The 13,746-nt window shown below is 36.4% G+C and overlaps 1 protein-coding gene across 4 annotated transcripts in view; it reads left to right on the top strand.

The window, feature by feature from the left end:
* Positions 1 to 13,746, top strand: part of LOC123314451 (protein-tyrosine sulfotransferase) — a 445,878-nt gene that overhangs the window by 370,578 nt on the left and 61,554 nt on the right. For all 4 annotated transcript variants that reach the window (XM_044899752.1, XM_044899749.1, XM_044899750.1 and 1 more), the window contains one exon: positions 12,679 to 12,982. In XM_044899752.1, the coding sequence (XP_044755687.1) occupies positions 12,679 to 12,982 (304 nt within the window). The remainder of the gene's footprint in view (positions 1 to 12,678; positions 12,983 to 13,746) is intronic.

The following is a 13,746-nucleotide window of genomic DNA, read 5'->3' as shown; positions in this document are numbered from 1 at the left end:
TGCCACTTTATTGGTCCTAGCGACTTGCTGCCTTACTTTCTCTTCCACGTTCCCATAGTTTGTTAAACTAACACCCAGGTATCTAAATGATGACTCCTGTTTGATAACCTTACCATCCACCTTCAGTTTGCATCTTAAAGGTTCCCTTGACGTAGTCATACACTTCGTTTTCTCGACTGAGATCAACATGGAGCTATCACCTCTAAATTCTTCAATTCCTCAATTGGAAGACCATATGTCCCTCTACATAATACTATTGTCCTCCAAATGAGGAATAGCTCAACCTCTATTCCCTATTAAGAATTTAGGTGTGACAACCCCTACACCTAAGATTGAAAAAATTTTGGCTCACAATTCTGCTGGAAAACGTCTCCCCCCCCCCGAATAAAAATAGACCTTTTCCGGCATTTTCTCTGAAAGCATCCTTGTCTTGACATAATTGGCCTGGCAAGTTTTCAAATTGTCAGCCCCTGTAACTACTTCAAAGACTCAATAAAAATTTGCAAACCATAGTATTTATGTAAAGGGTCGAGTGATCTTTCAATTGAGGTATAGCTCACCCCCTATTCCCTATTGAGAATTTAGGGGTGATAGCTCCTACACCTAGGGTTGAGGGGATTTCGGCTTACAATTCTGCTTAAAAAATGTCCCCCTAGGAATAGTGAGTCGCATAACCATAACGACAGCTATCGTCCTTCATTGAGAGATCCTTGGGATATATTTCATGTAGTTCCTTGTCGGAATCACCTGGTCCTGGATGGCGAGGATGAAGCCCTCTGCCTCGGGAAACAACATTCCGGAAGTCAACCAGTAGTTCGACGCAGATATGTCGACGTATGTCATGATTGACCTCGTTCTGGTGCCTTCCATGTAAAGGTTTGCCAATTAGTTTCTGCATTTTGCTTTCTGCAGATTGATCGACAGTTTTCAAGTGGTCATGTTGTAGCTTCAACGGAGTAGAACTATCAGCAACACAAACTACTTGATGGAGTTCTGACGAAGGAGCCTTGTTTAGGAAATATTTTCGAAGTCCTTCAATTTCCTGGGACATGCGGTTGGACAAGTCAACAATCCTTCTACCCCTGAGGTGCCGCGGCAGCTCTGTACGTTCTATTGAGCTTTTTGGGTGATGTTTATTATGTTTCGTCATCATCGTCCTTATTTTTCTCTGTAGGGCTGCTAAATCCGTGGTGGTTCAAGAGATGATACCGAATGAGTAGCTCAGCGCCAAGCAAGCGTAGGTATTAATCGCTTTTATCAGAATCTTGCTGTTTAGACCAGTTCTCATTATCCTTCTCAATCATCGGGTGAACTCCTCCGTTAATTCTTTCTTCATCTGGCTCTGATTGATTTTTCTTGCCTGTTTTATGCCTAGATACTTGTATGTGTCTCCTTCCTTTAATGCTTCAATTTCTGCCCCTTCCTCAAGGAAGGCGCAGAACGTTTGAACGTACCATCTTCTATTTTTCCTCTCGTTATGATCAGCAGTCGACATTTTTCTAATCCAAACTTCATTTTGATGTCTTCCGAGAATCCTTCCACCATTTTCAGCATCTATTATATTTGTTTTTTGGTAGATGCGAAGAGTTTCAAATCGTCCATGTAAAGGAGATGATTCAGTTTCATCGTAGTTCTACTGCCGCCTGCCACTCTTGATGGCAAATCCGTACTCCGTAGAATTCAATCTATGAGACAAGTGATTCAGGGCCATGTAGAATCACAGAGGGCTCAGCGAATTATCTTGGAAAATTCCGCGTCTTATTGGAATAGGTCCTGTTGTAATGGATCCATCTGCTGTTTTCATTTGAAGACGAGTACGTCAGGTTGACATGGCGTTTTTCAGGAACTTAACAATATTGGTATCCACCTTTTAAATCTTCAAGAGCCATTCGTGAGGTAGAGAATCGAATGCTTTTTTGTAGTCTATGTACCGAGCGTAAAGATTCCTTCGCTTGGAGAACGCTTGATTGCAGATAACATCAATTATCAGTTGTCCTTTGCACCCTCGGCTGTCTTTGGTGCATCCTTTCTGTTGCATCCCGATGATGTTATTCTTTTCACAATGATTATGAATTCGGTTTGAAATATACGATGTGATCAATTTGTACATCGTTGGAAGATATGTGATTGGTCGGTACTTGGATGGGTTCTGTATTACTTGGATGGGTTCCGTGTCTTTAGGTAACAGGTATGTTGTGCCATGTGTGAGGAATACTGGCAGTCTTTCAGGATTTTCAGTGACATCATTTATTGCGGAGGTCAATTTGTCATACATAATCCAAAGTTTCTTGATCCAGAAGTTCTGCAATCCATCAGGCAAAGGTGTTTTCCAGTTGTGTAGTCCTATGATAGCTGATTTTACTTCTTCAATTGTGATCATGTCATGCTGCATCGGCTCATATTTATATTTTATATCTTCAGATTTTTCATCTTCAATCCATCTGGTATCTCCATTGAAATGAGGTTTCGTTGATAATTGTTCGGTCCAGAATTGTTTAATGGCTTGCTTTGGTGGCAACTTTCCATTTTCTCTATCAGACCATGTGAGTGACTGGTAGAAAGTTTCTTCCTACTTTTCCAATGAATTATTGTCTCTTTACCGGCTATAATTGCTTTTATATCTCTTCAGGCATTCTGCATAAAGACTTTTTTGCTTCATCGTGTCGAGACAGTGGTGAGCTAGCATTCTCCGTCTCTCGTTCTGTGTGTGTCCTGTTTCTATCCATGATGTCAGCTTTCAAAACCTTTCTTCCGCGATTCCCATTCAAGTACTCCGTCAGTCGTCCAATGTCTCTTCTTAGCCTTTCTGTTTTGTGTTGAAGACGTTTCTGCCGTGGTGGCGCTTGTAATTTGTGTAATTTTGGACCATCGTTGTTCGTTCGGCGAATTTTTGCCCCTATTGTATTCGCTGTTGTTAGCGCTGCACAGTAAAAAACTAAATGCAGATATTTCAATGATCTTCCGTTCTTTAGGTACTCAGGTAAGACGTCCTTATGTCGATTATGAGTGACAGTTTCTTGGATGTATTGAGTCGGGGAGGTGCTATTCGATGAAGAGGATCTCATTAAGCTCAAAGCTCATTAAACAGAAAAAATATACAGATTTCTCAATCTTGATATTACAATCAACGAGATTCAAAACATTTTCTTTCGTTTTTGGTGATCTGCATTGGTTAAATTAAACAGTTGTTGTTTTGCTTTCGGTCTTAACCAATTTGTTCTTTGTAAACCATGATTTCAATTGACCCGTAAAAAATTAAAAACTGTCAACTCGTCATCGCCTCTCGAAAAAAATTCATAGGAACTACCCCTGCTTATTTTCATCGAGGAATCATCTCCCTAAATTCTTCGCATTTGTTTACAGATACCCTGTATAGGTTAATGTTCACAATTTGGGAACACGTAGAATTTTTTTGAAAGCTCGTTATAATAACACTGTATACTACTTGTCTGATACTGAAAAAACATCATTTTCACGTATCCTACGAATGAAATTTATCTGCCTCAATCGAAAAATAAAGGAGTCGTTATATCGATCTGAGATAGAAATATATAATTCATAACATTATATTGCAATCAATAGAAAAGGAAAACCAAGAATGTACAGCCGAAAAAATTCTATTGAATAAATGAAAAAAGTTCCATTTCTGTATGAAACTCCGCTCAACACGTACTGTCTTGTTCAGGCACATAATGCCCTTCATGTCAGCAGCATTTCATACAAGTACGTTTAAATCGGTCTGGAAACAATAGTCGAATGACAGGACATTAATCAGCGATTTCCCAAACAACCTTACGGATCCATTCAGCGAAGTTGTCCAGATATACCCCGTATTAGAATTCTATCGAACGATAGACAATGCCGGCCTTCCTGTTCAATGCACTCGTTTCCTCATCAGCTTCCGATGTATGCCTAGACTTTTCGTAGCTATCCCCTACATACGGGTGGTGTAATATCAGGTGCTTCACCATATAGTGATATATTTGACAATATTCCGTATATTCTATGCTGTCCGAGCATATCTCTTCCGGTCTTGCTTGGCGGACATCGCACAAAGAGGGAACCATTTGTTCCGGATACACGACCATTTGTCTCTTTAATGCAATGGTGTGTTGTAATCCTGCACCTGATACGTTGGATGGAATTCATTTACACCCGTATCATAGCGAAGCTTTCTCGTTTGAAGGATTTTGGTGCATGACATGGATTCGGATGAAACGTTAGCTGAAATGAAAAACAGATCATATGATTTTCACAAAAATGAGTTGTTGAATCAAGACATGTGTTTCGCTATCATAATAGCATCTTTAGGTGGTATAAGTTAAACTCATTTTCGTGAAAATCATATTATCTGTTTTCAGTTCAATTCTGGATTTTCAGCCAGTATCGGCCACATCAATTCAATGTTAGCCTAATGTTTGTTCAAAAAAAAATCTCAAATAGGACAAACATTCCGAATGGAAATTGAAGAAATGATTTTAATAATTGTACACTTCAGACTGCTTGAAATTTCAAAGTTTCAAGAATGGAGAAAGTAACTTATTACCACCTTTTAAAACATCAAGATAATTTTTGGAATGCATGTCTTTCTTCCCAATTTTAACTTCAACTGATCTGGTAACTTCACAACAAGGTCAGATAACAAGTGAGATTCTTAAGGAAACCAATTGATTTCGCGGAGCTTTCATAACTGATCCTACTTTCCTTGGAAATTAAATTAATTTCTCCAAATTTTAATTCAACCTTGCCCTCTTGATATTAGACCGTTGATTTCCAACTTCCTGAATATAATTTTTCAATGTTTTTTCCTTTTTTTCGTCTTTTTGTAGATTCATTCCCGGCAACGGGATATAGCAATGAAAATGAAATGAAAACAACATCATATATATACAGGGTGTATCATTAACTGGACAAACATATATGAACACAATATTCGAACAATTTCCGTGAAGAAATTTTTTCATAAATTCAACATAACTTATTTTTTACTTCTTTTGAGAAAAAAAAATTCACCCGAAACTATTGAACTATTTCCCGATTGTACTTACACGAATATGAAATCAGAATCGAAAAATATCAAACCGTTTCTTTACTACAGACGTCCAAATATCTCGGAGGAACCTCTAAAATAATAAAAAATAAACTGGTTGGGCTTTTATGCCCAAAATTTTTAAATTAAGCTCTCGAAACATTCCAGATGATAATGTGAATTTTTAAAAAAAATAACTCACGAGTTCGTGATATAACCCTCACCTGTGGAAGTAAATTAAAACCATAGACATGGAGACATGGACTGAGCAATGTCAGCATGAAAATGTCTTTTTTATAGAAAGAGAGAAATGATCGTCGGGAATTTACCTGTCTCATTTTTGTTCACATACAGGTGAGTGTGGACCAATCAATATTCTAGAAAGAGACAACTGCATGCCCGACGTGCGTTTCTCTCTGTCACTTTTTTTGACCGTATTTCATGCATAGATATCAAGGGAAGGCACAGTCCATGTCTATATGTCTATGATTAAAACTAATCTAAGGATATTAACCTTTGTTACCAAGCAACGGTAATTCGAATGCACTGTCAAATTCTGTAAATTGCCGTTGCTTGGTAACGAAAATTATTATCCTTAGATTAGTTTCAATTTACTTCGACAGGTGAGGGTAATATCTCAAAATCCCTAGTTCGACAGCCAACAAAGTTTCATTGAAAATAATTTTTTTTCTTATGAATTTATATCATCATCTGGAATGTTTCGACAGGTCAATTTCAAAATTTGGATATTTGGACGGCTGCAGTAAAGAAACGGTTTGATATTTTTCGATTCTGTTTTCATATTCGTGTTAGGTATAAAAGGAAACATTTCAACATTTTCGGATGAGAGACTTGACCCATTCTATGGTCGGGAGAAATAATCAGTGGTCTAAGTTTCCGGCACTGAGCTTAGATAATAGTTTGCTTCAAAAAAATTAAATTATAGAAATCAATATGAAAAGATATACAAAGGTTTAAAAAATGAAAAAATCATCTCGGAAATATGTGAGAGTGACTCTGAAATAGAAAATATATTTATTTCATACGCTGATACATCTGATGATGAAAACTTTGACATAGACAACCGTTGTTCATTGAAGATTGTTTTCTCTCAATATTTTTCCTGATAAACTTATGGTCAAGTCTCTCTCGACCCCTGTTCAGCTCTCCCAGGGGTTAGAGAGACATGAGCCAATTTTCGGTTCCTAAAAAAGAATTGCTGTACCCAAAATGTTCATGTCACCATGACTCTACTATTATCTATCGTATCCTATTTGGGTATGATATCTTCACGCAAAAAAATGAGTTGCTACCATTTAGATATACAACTTAAGTGGCTCCAGAGTGAAAAAGGGTTCAACTCTCCCGGACTCCCCATACATTTTCGCTTTTTGAACTGGCCACTGAAACGGTGTAGATTCCTCTTAAAAAAACTTAATAGAAGTCGACGTTTTTCTATTTGAAATTTCTCAATAAACCAGAGTTCTACCCCAATTATGAACTTTTTCGAATATCCAGAAATACCACACATAACACTCATAACAGCTGTTTTCATTCGGGGATCATTTATCTATCCTTTGACCATTGTTAAGTAAATAGTTGCAAGCCACAAATTGAGATCAAATGTCCGGACTCGAATTGATATCGTTTTGTGAACATGAAATCCATAAAATTCTCTGCTGTCCATGCAACGTCGATCGTTTTCAATAGTTGGCGAATAATTCTGGCAGCTTCGAATTTATGCCGGTCATTGTGGAGTTATCGATCTGGAGCCGATACACGGTTATGAATATTTCAAAAAAGATGCGTTTTGACCGTTCGAAAGGACGTAAAATGTTGAATTGAAAGCGGTGATATCGGACGTGTTAATAGATGTGGGCGAGGTGTGTGTGTGATGGTTGAATTAATTCTTTGTGAGGCACTGTATATACGTTCAAATAGGTACTCGTTTTGTTGAATATGCCTGTGTCACAATTTTATATTAAGTTGCGAATTATTGGCGGAAGGTCGATAAAGGGGCAACTCGTTCCACTACTATTCATATGAGTGGTTTATCATCTAACCCTAACCGATCTATATGGAAAAAATTTAAAAATGTTATAAAAAAAGGAATAATAATGAATCAGCACTTAAACTACTGCTCCACATGAGTTAGGGATATTGACTTAAATTGCAAAAAAATATAGTTAAGATAAGATTTTTGTGATGAAAATTCATATTAATATGATTTCAAGTTGCAAATTAATTTTAGCCTGAAGGTCTGCAGCGTATACAGGGTGGTTAAGAAAAATCGAATAAAATAACGAAATTTTATTCCCAGAGAATTCAAGCATTTCAAGATTATCAATACAATGTATGGCCTCCACGGGCGTCAATAACAGCTAGACATCTTCTTTGCATACTACACACGAGGTTGTTGAACATTTTTTAAGGAATTTGGTTCCATAAACGGGGCAGAAGCTGTCTCAGATCATTTAAGGATTCTGGGGTAGGTTGATGATTATCTAATTTTATTTAGAGCACATCCGATGCATGTTCAATGCAATTCAAATCTGGTGAGTGCGGAGGTATTGGTAAATGTGGAATACCAAGCTCCTCGCGCGCATTCTCAACTACGGCTGCACGGTGCGGTCTAGCGTTATCATCTAGAAATTGAAAAGTTTCACCAATAGCAGCGTGAAAATTTGGCACAACATTGTCAATGACATGCTCCCTATATAGTGTGAGGCGGTCATATTCCCAGGACAAATGTGTAGATCTGTGCGCCCGTTGAAACATATCCCGGCCCATGCCATAACACTACCCCGTCGGAATGGATGGACTTCTTGGACATAGCGACGATTACGGGGTATGCGTGGGATTGTCCATACCCTTATTCTTCGAGCATCTGAAAATCGTCCATATCTGGATTAATCAGTGAAAAGGACACTACGCCATTGATCGTTCCAAAGTCGAGATATCACACTTTGGCTGACTTGGAGCCTTTCCGTTACAACAACCTGAGTTAGACCGCCCTGTGGTATTCCGATAGCTCTATTAGCCTCAGCGTTTGTTAATTTACTTCTTGGCATTTTCAGAAAACTCTTTTCAAATCGAAGCCGTTGATAAACTGACTTCATTTCAAAATAACATTCTAAAGCATATGCAAATAACCAAATTTCAGAAAAAAGGCGACCAGATTGACGAAATGTTTCATACTGATTGTTATTGGATCGATTCAAGTTGTTTTTGAGTTTTAAATGATTTTACATCGATCTTCTCGAAGATTACATACTTTTGAAACGATTGAATACGATATCCCTAACTCTTGTGGAGCAGTGTATTTTATGAATTCATATGACTATTAAGTAGTGCGCAATCAGTTGTGAAAAGCATTATTTGTCGTAATGAGCGTATATAACACGAAATATGAGAAAGAGTGTTTCCCACAAAAAATTTCTAATTTTGAATAGGATGATGCTATGAATTCAAATTGAAAGTACCAAACGCGTCTATAAAAGCTTCTTTAAGGGAAGTAGTACATACGATTCGAGATCAAGACGATCGACATTAAAGGTCAAGTTTTTAAAATAATTTTTTTATACATGAATTGTGGAATTCGAAAGTTGCAGGCAAATAGAAGTTAGAAATTGATTTTTCTTTTTTTCATATACCAAATTTTAAATCATTCTAATTCTGTATTAACATCTAATACAGGATGGTTTTGCTTTTTTCACATGTATCATATCTTTTTCTGATGAAAGTAATCCAAAATTATTATCAAACTTGGTCAACGTAGCAAAAATTGACGAAAAATGAAGAAAGGTGAGAAATTTGTCGAAAAACACGAAGGCTCAAATATCTCGGAAACTGTTGATTTTTGGATATCAATAAATATGGCTCAAACGACAGCGAATGAGTGATACTATCACCTCCTCCCAGGTTCACGTCTAATTTGAAAACACCCTGTATAGTCCATTCAAGAATGATTGACATCTCGGGTGGCTATGGAAAATCGAATTTAATTTGTTAATAGCCCATTAGTTGAAATTTTGTGTTGCAGAATTTGGGTTGGTATAGTGCAAAAAAAGTGATTTATATGTGAATCTATGCACAGACCGACGACCCCGACAGGGTAGTGTTTTGGGTCCACTGCTTTTTTCAATGTATGTTTCTTCTCTTATGACTAATACACGATGCAAGTACCATCTCTCTGCTGATGATTTGCAGATATATATTCATACTTCCGTGGAGTTCTGTTCGGATAATCAATGAGGATTTAGCTCTCTTATCTGAAATGACATCCAACTGTGGTCTTCTTCTGAATAGTTTCTACTACCTACTTGTGAGCGTAGCACATTTAAAATATGACGCCTAATATCGAAAAAGAAGTGACTCATTATCAACAGTCCTCAAATGCTTTTCATATAATAAAACCACAAGGCTGAGTTTGTTCGGTTCGACTATATAACTGATATTTCGAAAAAAATTGGACTTTTATTGAGTTTACTGTGCTCCTTTTTTCAAGGAAACTGATATATGGCGCATCCTAATTATCTGTTCCAATAAACACATAAACTTCTAATCTCACTGTCTACCTATTATACGGACAACTCAATTGATGTTCACTCAATTAAACTACTACAATTTCCATTTAGACTGCTGACAGCTTTTGATGAAATTCGACACTTCTAACTATAATATCGCCATGAATATAACTGAATTTATTTCTCCAAATGTGAACAGTTATTTTATTCTACATGCCTTAATTTGAATAGTACACATTTATGAATAATAGTGTAACATGATACAATCAATTGAAGTTAACGGGAAATAATTAACACTATCCCTTCAAACATGGAATACATGTTTCTCTAAATTACCTCTGATCACCCTATCTAAACCCGCCAGTTGTTTGCTGATGCTTTAATACACATCAACTGTCCATAGCATTCAAAGCTCGCCAGGAATCCAGCAGACCGTTCAAATTTATAACCAGCGCTGCGAATGCTTCGTGACCTGGATCGAGATTTATTTAATGGAAAATGTGAGATACTCATACCTGCTTCATTATATGTATATTAAAATCTATGAAAAAACAAAATCATTCATTTGATATCGAATTAGACATTTCACGTCCACCTTGTAAAACATTTATATAGCTTAACAGGGTTGATGGGACTTTTGGTGACTGAAACACTTTCCTAACTTTGCCAACGTTTCGTGGACATATTTTCACTTCCTCAGGGCTGCCACTCATTCAATAAATAAACAAAAATCATAAGTGAATGTCACAAAAGTAAACGACAGCCGACAGCACACACAACACAAACCAAATATTGTCACATACTCCAGTGATTTCATCAACCGAAATCCCTCAGCAGTCAGAAGTATAATATCATTTCCAGACTCTCAAAATAATCTTTGCTTTTAGAGCTGACATTAGTTATAACAAATTTTCGTGTGAAATGGAAGAATAAAACTTTCCGTCAGCCTTACATAATTTGAAACATTCTTAGCTAGCATTCAATGATAATATACATATTCATAATTCATAACTATTGATTGAGACACTAATTCTCGAAATATGTATAGTGATAGGACCAAATATGCCTTGAAAAGCTATTGCTGTGGAAAAAACATACATGGTGTTAAAGATGAACGACAATAAAAAATAATAATCGAAAAGATCACGCCTAAAGGCAGCAATAGATATAATGAACTGATTTAATTCAGATGCATAACACCCGCTGATATAATTATCATCAAGACTTGCGATCTGAATTGAACTAGCCAATTTGCCATCTTCAAATCCCTAAATGGAGTACGCTCCACCGAAGAAAAGCAGTCTCATTTGACTTCATCAGAGCATATAGTATAGCTTTATCTCCGATGGGAAAACGTTTGGAATTGATTGACTCTTATTCAATACTGGTACTCGCTACTGAGTACTATCCAGTAACACGGAGCGCCACCCACCATATGCCATGTCTCCCAATCAGGGGGCGGATCCAGGATTCGATTTTGGGGGGCAATTTTCTGTTCTAATCTGAAACATACTTTTTTATGCTAATGCGCAGATATCAACGCTTTTCCTATTCTCTTTATTGATATCAAGCCAAGCTTTCGCAACTAAAATACAAGATAAAACAATTATTATAAACGTGATAAAACACCACAATATACATACATCAAGGTGAGAAACGTTAAAAGCAAAAACGTGCAATTATCCTGTACAGCAGTTCAGCCAAGACCAGCCCAGCTACCCCAGATAATCATACAATCAAAGATGCAGTTCGAAAAGGCAACAAGTCTCTTTGAAAAAAAAAGCAACAAGAATAAAACATCCAACCGTGCATTTACCAATTTTAACCCCTGTATATGTCGTGTCATCGGAAATCGAAAGCCAACGTGAAAATGTGAAAAGGAAGTACGACAAAAGTCAAAACATCGGAGGCGACGCCATAACATACAGCAGATAAGTCGTTTTATCATGGCCGTGTTGGACTTCTTTCTTTATCAAGTCAATGATGTTACAACATATCGTGTTGATCTCACGGAAATCAGAGACAATATTTAAATTATCTGCTAAACTCAATATTTTAACAGTCTCCAGAAATTCTTTTTTATATTTATTAGGGACGGATCTAATAACCCCTGCATCAGTAAAATTCATACTGTGGTTAGTTTCAGACATGTGCATTGATTTATTTAATATACCCGTTTCACATGAAAGAAGGCAGATACCCTCAAAGTTACTACGTTATAGAACAGGGCATTTGGGTAGTGAATGAGCGCAAAAGGGTCAAGAAACAGTTTCAGAAAGGCTGAAATTTTGATATTATATTATTTATAATAGATATTCAAGAGTAGCAGATGAAATTGGCTATTGGAATTGATGTCAGCCAATTTCATGTGCCACTCTTGAATATCTGAATAATATAATATCAAAATTTCAGCCTTCCTGAAATGGTTTCCTCACTTTTCAGTGATCATTTACTTTGCAAGTATTCGTGTCTAATAAAACAGTTCTTTGAAACAAACTTTGAAAGTTTGAAAGCTTCTACCTTCTTTCAGCAACCAAATTTATGTCTGCCGATTTCATGTTTATTGATTATATCAAAATTTCAGCATTCCTAACGTGGTTTCTTGAGCCTTTTCCGAACATTCACTTCGCGAGGGCTCTCTCCGATAACGCAGTATTTTGAATTGAAGGCGTCTGCCTTCTTTTCATAACCGACTTATTGTCTGCCAATTTTATGTTCAACAATAATATACTACCAAAATTTCAGCCTTCCTGAAATGGTTACTTGACCTTCGATAATTTACTACGAAAGTGCTCTGTTCGATTACATAGTATTTTGAAACATTGATGTCAAATATATGGTTTTAAGAACAGAATCTTCTTGAGGGATATGAGTTACTGAATGAATAATTAAGGGGATGTAAAGAGTTATAGCCCAATTTATTTTCTCTCTCTATAAATCTACACATCAATTTCAAGATTAAAAAAGGAACTGTCCATAATATGAAAAATATGAAATATGAAAATCCTTCGTGATAGAAAAATTGTATTAAATTTACTATGCTCTTACCAAATACTTGTTCACATTATAAAAGGTCATAATTCCGTGTCTTGGTATGCATTATAAAAGTTCTCCTCTTTCCAGGTGCGGCCAAGAAACTCGCGTAATTCCTCGTATACTTCAGATGCGATTCCACTGGATGAAATCGAATAAAGAATCCAGACGGCTAGACGAAGCAGGCATCACAAAAAATGTTTTGGATTCTGCCATCGCTGCCTTCACTTTAGAAATAATAGCGAAGCATGGAGAAGCTGCCGCCAGACTTTGTAATAAGGATCCTTTGACCCTTAAAATGGGAACATATGTTCTCGAGCTCTTCCCTAATGCTAAATTCATATTTATGGTACGAGATGGTCGAGCTACCGCCCATTCAATCATATCCAGAAAGGTGAGTCCCCATAAAAAAATCGTATTTTATTGTTCTCAAGTTTATCTTTCAATTTAGTGTATATGTTCCTTACGGTTTCACATTTTCAACCGCAATTTTGGAAGATAAACTTGAGAACAATAATAGATCTTAAGCCGGAATTCCGAATTCTTTGGAGAATTCTCTACAAAATTCTCGCCAGAAAACGGCAGAGATTATTTTGTATGCAACTGAACACAGAATTCTACCGAAAGTGCGTATGCAACGGTATATAATTCATGACGCATGAATTTTCGAGTAAATTCTCTAGAGAATTCTCGGCTGTTGCAAACGGGCTTTACGTGATATACAAAATTAATTGTTTTAATTATTGTGATCAATGTTATATCGGCAAAACTACAACAAAATTAAAACAAAGGATTTCTCTACATAAGAGTATTATTAGGACTAATAAAGATATGTGCTCTTGATATTCATTCTTCAGAGGGTCAACATGAACCAAATTTTGTTAATGTAGAAAAATTAGATTCTGAATGAACCTCAAAAATGAGAAACTTTATTGAAATGGTGAGAATTTCACAAAGTGTTAATGGTATCAACTCAAGAAAAAATGTAGGTGGTCTTAGTCCCCTGTTTTCTTTTTTAATTCATTTAGATTCAAACCACTCGAATAGTGCAAATAATAAAATTATTCGAATTCCAATAGTAATAGGTATCTAAATTGTGAAATGAATTTCAAATAACTTTTCTAAGTCAAAATTGAAATCTGTCGATGCTCTTCCATA

The sequence above is a fragment of the Coccinella septempunctata genome, chromosome 5 (assembly GCF_907165205.1).
Source record: "Coccinella septempunctata chromosome 5, icCocSept1.1, whole genome shotgun sequence".
NCBI lineage: Eukaryota > Metazoa > Arthropoda > Insecta > Coleoptera > Coccinellidae > Coccinella > Coccinella septempunctata.
Note: the sequence above shows the minus strand (reverse complement) of the source record. Positions and strands in the feature narration are given on the sequence as shown.